This window comes from Phaethon lepturus, unplaced genomic scaffold (genome assembly GCF_000687285.1).
Source record: "Phaethon lepturus isolate BGI_N335 unplaced genomic scaffold, ASM68728v1 scaffold43748, whole genome shotgun sequence".
NCBI lineage: Eukaryota > Metazoa > Chordata > Aves > Phaethontiformes > Phaethontidae > Phaethon > Phaethon lepturus.
In genome coordinates, this window is record NW_010556278.1 from 3,023 (window position 1) to 10,697 (window position 7,675).

The following is a 7,675-nucleotide window of genomic DNA, read 5'->3' on the forward strand; positions in this document are numbered from 1 at the left end:
TGGTATACTCTTGCTTTAGTGTACATGTAGTACTATACCTGCATGTTTTCAAAAGCTTTCAGGCAGAAGCCTAGGAGAAGCTATAAAAACTGATTTTCTCTCATAAGAAATAAATCCATTCCTTGTGGTACACCAGGAAATGCTTCTTTTGGCATATACTCACTGAATCATAGAATCTTTGGGTTGGAAGGGACCTTTAAAGGCCACCTAGTCCAACCAACACGCTGGAACAAGCAAGGACATCTTCCACTAGAGCAGGTTGCTCAGAGCCCCACCTAACCTGACCCTGAATGTTTCCAGGGTTGGGGTATCTACCACCTCTCTGGGCAACCTGTGCTGGTGTTTCACCCCCGTCACGGTGAAAAATTTCTTCGTTCTGTCTAGTCTAAATCTGCCCTCCTTTAGTTTAAAACCATTACCCCTTGTCCTATTGCAACAGGCCCTGCTAAAAAGTCTGTCCCCATCTTTCTTCTAAGCCCCCTTTCAGTACTGGGAGGCTGCAATAAGGTCACCCCAGAGTCTTCTCTTCCCCAGGATGAACCACCCCAATTCTTTGCGCCTGCCTTCAGAGAAGAGGTGTTCCATCCCTCTTAGCATTTTTTGTGTGCCCCTCATGATTGAAGAGGCAGTACTTCAGCTGAAGGACAGTAAGCTGTAAGACCTCTGTTTTTATTCCATCAGATTTCCCTTTGAACCACTCACACTTCAGTTCTATTTATGGAAAATAAGCAGAGAAGCAAACAAAAACACAACTGGGCATAATGGCTCTAGAAATTTATTTTCAGAGCTTAGTGCTTCAACTATGATTAAAATGCTTATTAAGCAATTTAAAAATGCTACTGACTGGGTACTAGAACTAGACAAGAATACAATACACTACTGCTTTCATGCACTGACAGATACTAGTTTGCTCATGCCACTGAAGTAGGATCTTTCCCGTTCACTCATCACTTCAAAATGTAGGGGTCTTCTACAGAAGTTGCATTCAGCTGATGAATGTGGTTTCAGCTCCAGACCAACATCCTTCCATGTAGCCAGCAGTTTTTCTATTGAGAACAGAAAAGTTCAAGTCAGGGGATTGCTTTAGAGAAGCAGCAAGAGAAGAGTCAACACTTATTCTCCTAGCAAGTGAGAAGGGATAAGAGGAATTCACTATGACATGATTTACCTCTTGAGTGAGGTGACTGGGGTGCAACCAAGTCTCAGCTATCCTCATACCACCTCTGACAGGATCAAGAAGCAGCTACTTTCCCTGGACAGATCCATGTTTAAGACAGGAGTTAACAGCTCAGCCAAGAAGAGCAGATTTCTTTGAACCCCAGATAGCAAAGGAGGATTGGTTTGGACAATGGATGAGTAGAGCCGACTATGACAGAACTGGCTGGGTGTAGGACTGCACTGGCCTTGTACACTATTCCAGGTCACAGTGCAGGAGCCTTCACACGTCATGGTCAAAGCAGGTTAAGAGCAGAAGTATGCGCTACATATGCTTCAGCCCTGGAACAACACTGTCCAGCTAGTGACATCTAAAGCTTAAGTATTTCCTAGTCCCATCTTTAGTATAAGGACGGTGTAGACAGCCCAGTATTTTTATTGCACTGATGAAAAAACCCACTCACCAAGAAAGTAACTCATCATCTGAGGGGTGTGGTGAGGTGTAGGGGCAATACGTAGCAGCTCTTCTCCACGGGGAACTGTGGGGTAGTTGATTGCTTGGACATAGATGCTATGCTGGCTCATCAGCTTGTCACAGATCTCTGTATTTTTAGCAGCATCTGCAACCTAAAGTTCAAAATTCTAAGTTACAAGGTCAACCAAAACATGCAAGGTGGTAGAACTGTCAGCCCAACTTAGCCACAAGAATCAAATAGGACTAGTCTTCCTTGTGCCGCTATGAACAGCATACACATCAGATAAAAGCTTGGACTGTAGGGTTCTCTGGGAACAAGCACAGCATTGCAGCCTAAGCAGGTAGCCGTTTATACTGGAAATTTTTTTTTGCTCGCTTGTTACCAGTTTTCTTGCTTTCTGTATACTGTTAGATTGTGGGTTTCCATACAATTTATCATTCTGTTTTAAAACATTTATAACAGGCTGAGGTCAACTTAAGGTGGACTCCTAGCACATCACTGCTGAATGCTAGGATGGGTTTGAATTTTGTGAAAGTTAACTAAATAACTGAAAGTGCATAATGTGATCATGGACAGGATAACAGGCACCACAGTCCTGTGTCAACAGTATCCTACATACTCACCCTTATTGGAATGATGTGACTGGGGCAGTGCACCACAGGAAGCCCCGCATCCATCAGCATCTGTCTCATAAGCTTCACGTTGCGTTGGTGCTGGCGCCTCAGAACTTGTCCCTCTGTGCTCTTTAGAGTTCGGACGGATTCTAGGGCACCAGCTAAGAGCATGGGTGGCAGAGACGTTGTGAAAATAAACCCAGCAGCGTAGGAACGAACAGTGTCTATCAGAGAACTTGTACTGGAGATGTATCCTCCAACACAACCAAATGCTTTGCCTGGGGGGGGAAAAGGCAGCCAAGCTTATTCCTTCCACCCATTAGAATGACTTGAAGTATTACAGCCTTCCACTTGGAAGGAGTTATTTTGACTACGTAATGTAATGTAATGTAATCACAGCAGGCAACCCGCCCTCCTCCCCTTATATTTACTCAGCACATGTTAAACCAATCCTGATAACATGGATCTAGTTATTACACAGCAAGGACAGTTCAAGACTCTGTCAAATACCCAAGTTTTGATTTTGGGGAAGACTAAGCACCAAATCATCAAGCATAGACTTCAAGAGTGTCCCCGAGAGTCAACGCTAAGTCTCTCAGCAGATTTACATTAATCTGTTCCAGAGATGCTAGAAATAGCCTATGCTCCTAAGAAGCACGCAAGGTTGTTACTGTGACTGTGCAGTTGACACCAGCCCCCCTTTCCAAATGTTCAGGTACCAGAACAGAGCCACAGATAGAACTAGGGTGTCTAGTGAATGCTTCTGTTTCTATTAGGCTGTAAACCAAGATTCTAAGTTTCAAAGCCAAGAACTTCCCTAGTAAGTTGTATTTATGTTTTGGAAGCTGTTTAAACAACTTTCCAGTTTGCAGCAGTAAACTTACTCCTAAGCCTGCATTCTACTCAGATAATAGCAGTTGGTTCACTTCTTGCCAAATCTCTTTACATAACTCCCCATCTCAGGTTTCTAGATTAGGAGCACTCCATTTCACATAAAAGAACTAAGTACGACTAAATATAGAGTACTACCCTACTAGCATTCTCACCTGAATTTATTCTTGCGTTGTATAATATGCCACTAGAGGACTTACTGCTAGCTCATTTAAAACAAAAAAGGCAAAAACAATGCTACCTTAACCAATTTGTAAGGCAGTGTAAGTAGCTTAACACAAGCTTTTCAAACTGTGGGACATACTTAAATCCTTTGGGCTTTCTGAAAAATCCTAGCCCCCAACAGCCCTTAGCAAGTTCATCTGAATAGACTGATTTTGAGTTAACCCACTTAATTTGGCTGCTCAGAAGCTGTGCTGCCTTAGCTTCTGTAAAAAGAGTGCCAGGCCATGCATACCAAGCGTTCCAGAGATGATGTCCATCTTGTGCATGATTCCATCCCGGTCTCCTATACCCCCACCTCGAGCTCCATACAGCCCCACAGCATGCACTTCATCCACAAAAGTGATTGCTCCATGCTCGTGTGCCACATCACACAGCTCTTCCAGAGGACAGACCGCACCTAGGAACCAAAGCAGTGACTGGCAGTTTAGGATTCCCTGTACTCAGCTTGGATAAGTATTAGAAGTACCCCCAAACACTAGGCATTTCAGAAGCCTATTTTCATGTAAATTCTTATAGCACTGCATACTTTTAGACCTAAAATACAGATGATTTGAGCAGTAACTGTACTCGAAGCAGAGAGAAGGGTTTGATGTCAACTTACCATCCATTGAGTGAACAGTTTCAAATGCAACAATTTTAGGGGTAGATGGATCAGACTTCTTCAATAGTTCTTGAAGGTGGCTGACATCGTTATGGCGAAATATGTGTTTTGGCACTCTGCTGTTTCGGATCCCTTGGATCATGGAAGCATGGTTTCCAGAATCAGAGTAGATCTCACAGCCTGAGGGAACAGCCCAGTTACACTTTAAGTACAGAAAGCAGTAACTGATTCCCAGCACTGTTTTATGTATGGGAAGTGTTCAAGCAGCAAGGGTAGCATGTTCCAGAAAGTAATGCTCTTGATCAAAAAAGCAAGTTACAGATCATAAAGCAAGAATATTTAAGGCTTATTTTAGCTGTTTAACACAAACTTGAGCCTAAGGAGATACAGAAGGGTTTTTTCAAGTCCTTAATATTTTTATCTAACTCATCTTCAGAAGTTAAAACAAACCTGTCCTGAGCTTCAGGGGAGGGGTAAAGGGAAAGAAGTTCACACACACAGGTGGGAGGACACTGAACTGCTGCTGCCTCATTTTCAGGTTGAATTTAAATGCAAGAGCAGAAGACTCTGTACTTTTTGTTCAATGTCTTCTGCAATTCCTAGCTCCTAGACCTCAATCCTGGTAGGCTACTATGATTTGCATGAGTTGAATGTAATTTGAATGTGGTATTCAGAAAAAAAACATACTTTGCTGATCAAATGGGATGAATCCTACTTCTTTGAGTAGCCATTTGTAAAATGTACTCCCAACTGCTTAGGGCAGGGTTGTGTTTTTTGTGGTAGATAGTGGGTGCAGTTTGAGAGCTTACCTGGTAGCATTTTAGCTAGAGTGAAGAGAGTTGAGTCATTGGCTACAAAGCAAGATGAGAACAACAGTGCTGCATCTTTTCCATGAAGATCAGCTAGTTCTTTTTCCAAATCAACATGAAATTTACTTGTTCCTGAAATATTTCTTGTGCCTCCTGCTCCAGCACCATGTTGTTTCAGTGTATCCCTACAGAGGGCCCAAAGAGAGACATTGGCATTACTGTGCAACACAGACAAATAAAGGATCATTACCAAAAACATTCTAGTACATCAGTATTGTTCTAGAAAGGAACTGACTGCAAAAAGCAGCTGTTAGGTTTAAGGTCTTTGAGCAACCTGCACAACTCAGTAATCTGATAAGCTAAGAAATCAGTTATCAAGCACAGCTGTGATATACCATCCAGCTTCTCTGGTAACATCTGGGGGCTTCTGGGGAAAATCCAAGGAGCAGGGTCAGTGAGTGACAGGTATACTGCAGCCCTGGAGCTAAATACTGTTACCTACCCCAGCTCAAGAGAAGAGCATAAGCTTAATTATAGCAAGAATAATACTGGAAGCAGCTTATGTAGCACAGTATAGAAATCAATTCTTCAAAAGCCTTCCCAAAAAAAGCTTCTGCAGGTCACTATAACTTGAAACTGCCTATTAGGAATATGGCACTACTCACATAACTGCTCCACACACACGAGGGTGACGACTCATCCCCAGGTAATCATTGCTGCACCAGACAGACACCTCTTTCTTGGTGATCAGAGAATCGGTATAGTCATCTGCCATGGGAAAGATTTGTGCCTTTCGGTTCACTGTTTTGAACACTCTGTAGGTGTGATCCTTCTTCTTCTCATCTATCTTTTTCTCAAAAAACTGATCATACTGGAAGGTGGATACAGCTGAAATGAGACAGAGACTTAAGCATACAGGAAGTAAGCACAAGAGACCAGGCCTGTGGGGGTTTTACCAGACAATCTTACATTTTGGCAAGTTATCCTGAAGCAGATGAGATACACTTTCCGGCCTTTGCTTCAGTACAATATCCTTAAACTTCTTGAGCAAGCCAATCCGCTCTTCTCCCTCAGTCTCAATGTTCCTCACTGTGGAAGTAGTTGGTGTTTTAGCAAATTCTATATCTACAGACATTGTAATATATTCCAGTGAGCTTAATCAGTTTGAAACAAAATGAAATAAGTTGAGTTCAGCAAAGTAAAGATTTTAAGTAACTCTAATTCTTCATTCTTTAGGAAGCATGTGCCTGAATCCATGTGTCCCTGTCAGAATCAGCTATTTTATTTGCTTACAATTTTGCATTGTATGAGACAAAAGGAAAACCTTGCTAATCAATGACTATACAACATGTAGTTTCCTTATAACATGTCTGGTTCATCATGACTCAGAAAAACACTGTATACAGCTACAGAATTTATCTGAAGGAGTTGGTACACACCTAACCGAAGGCAGAGTTCTAGGTAGCTGCTTCCTTTTCGTTCCCAGTATTTTGTTCAGTTAGCACAAATTTTTTTGAAAACTATGCCACAGAAAACAAGCAGAAAAGTAAAATAAACTTCCTGAGACAAACAGTAAGGCTTTACTGCTATTGGTGAAAAGTTCCTTCCTTTGTAGGACAGCCCTTCCGCCTCAGGACTGCAAGCCAGCCAACATCCTTTACTTCCATAAACCAAAAGAAGGGTTTGCTTGCTTTCCAACCTGGATTTGTGCTGGTACTGGCACAGTACCTCGAACCAGTTTCTTCCATCTCTGGACATACCACCTTTGACTATACTAGCAGCGTGGTAAAGCTCTCTTCAGTCCTAAGCACCCTCTTTGGGTACAAGTGTAACAGCTCGATCGTCATGTTTAGAGCCAGGTTATCAAAATACAGCACATGGTATTCCCACACCAAAATCATCCAGGGGAAACACTGCACAATATTGCAGGTATGCCATTAACACCTACCTTCTCAACAGCTTTTTACTGCAGTCTCCCATACTCCTACCTGCATAATTTAAGTGGTGACTTGGCACACTCTAGAGCCAAGTCAGGCACCAGCAGCTCTCGGGAGGAACCAATGCTTCAGTGCACAGAACACATACCTTTCCTGTCCGCCTGCATTTCCTGCACATCCTCTTGGAGTTCTAGGCTGGCTTTGCAGAAAACATTACTGTTCTTGTGATTCATCTGAGCTGCCAGAAATGGGCATTTGGTAGCAGAGCTCTGGCTAGCACCAGCAGGTGGGTGGCCAGCAGGTGGTTGGGATCCATCTGTATTCTGTTGGGCCACCTCTTTGGCATTTTTGGCCTCTGGGGTGGGGACAGTGAAAGGAAAGCACTTCAGCTTCATCATTGTAATACAGCATCTTAAGCTTCTGTATCCTTTACCTTCGCAATTAATTTGTCATAAGCCATCCAGAACTATATATTTAACTGAGCAGTCACATTTGATTTACACAAACACAGAATCCCAGTAACACCCAAGGGGCATCTGATTTAAGTTACTAGATGTAGCATTGTACCCTTTGAAGGGGGAAAAAAAAAATCTCCCTTTTACTCCCAAGGGGGCAGTTTTCTTTTGAGGAATCCGGCTATTTTCAGCCACCTTCCGTCCTCCTGCTGCAAGCCTCAACTCTCTCCCCCCAGTGCCAGAGTAAGAATCCCCCGAGGAATGTTACCGGCTGGGGTGAAGGGCGGCTCAAGCATGAGAAGCCCCAGCTCGGCGCTCCAGGATCAGGGATCTCCAACCGGAGCTCGCCGCAGGACGTCCTAACAGGCCGGACTCCGATTTGTGCCCGTGCTTCATTACCACAGACATTTAAAGAATTAAGCAACCCTTATTTCAAAGCTGTCCTTTCCAGAAGTTTCCTTCTATGATGTCTGTATATATTTTTCTTAAGAGCGACTAGGTCTGTCCCTAGG

General features: G+C 43.1%; 1 protein-coding gene across 1 annotated transcript; it reads right to left on the reverse strand.

Annotated features, from left to right (window-relative positions):
- Window positions 1-762: 762 nt before the first annotated feature.
- On the reverse strand, window positions 763-7,103 carry ALAS1 (aminolevulinate, delta-, synthase 1). The gene is made up of 9 exons (XM_010292429.1): window positions 6,857-7,103; window positions 5,741-5,896; window positions 5,437-5,659; window positions 4,772-4,956; window positions 3,963-4,142; window positions 3,594-3,758; window positions 2,255-2,523; window positions 1,620-1,782; window positions 763-1,046 (listed from the first exon to the last, which is right to left on the reverse strand). The coding sequence occupies exons 1-9, from the start codon at window positions 7,101-7,103 to the stop codon at window positions 886-888; spliced, it is 1,749 nt and encodes a 582-aa protein (XP_010290731.1). The 3' UTR covers window positions 763-885.
- Between the last annotated feature and the right edge of the window lie 572 nt (window positions 7,104-7,675).

What these genes read in the sequence shown, in the direction of transcription:
- ALAS1 (XM_010292429.1), bottom strand. Translation starts at nt 7,103, where the DNA reads ATGAAGCTGAAGTGCTTTCCTTTCACTGTCCCCACCCCAGAGGCCAAA. An exon ending in TCAGGATAACTTGCCAAAAT is followed by an intron (nt 5,660 to 5,740) that starts GTAAGATTGTCT and finishes GTCTCATTTCAG; the next exon opens with CTGTATCCACCTTCCAGTAT. An exon ending in GATGATGAGTTACTTTCTTG is followed by an intron (nt 1,047 to 1,619) that starts GTGAGTGGGTTT and finishes TGTTCTCAATAG; the next exon opens with AAAAACTGCTGGCTACATGG.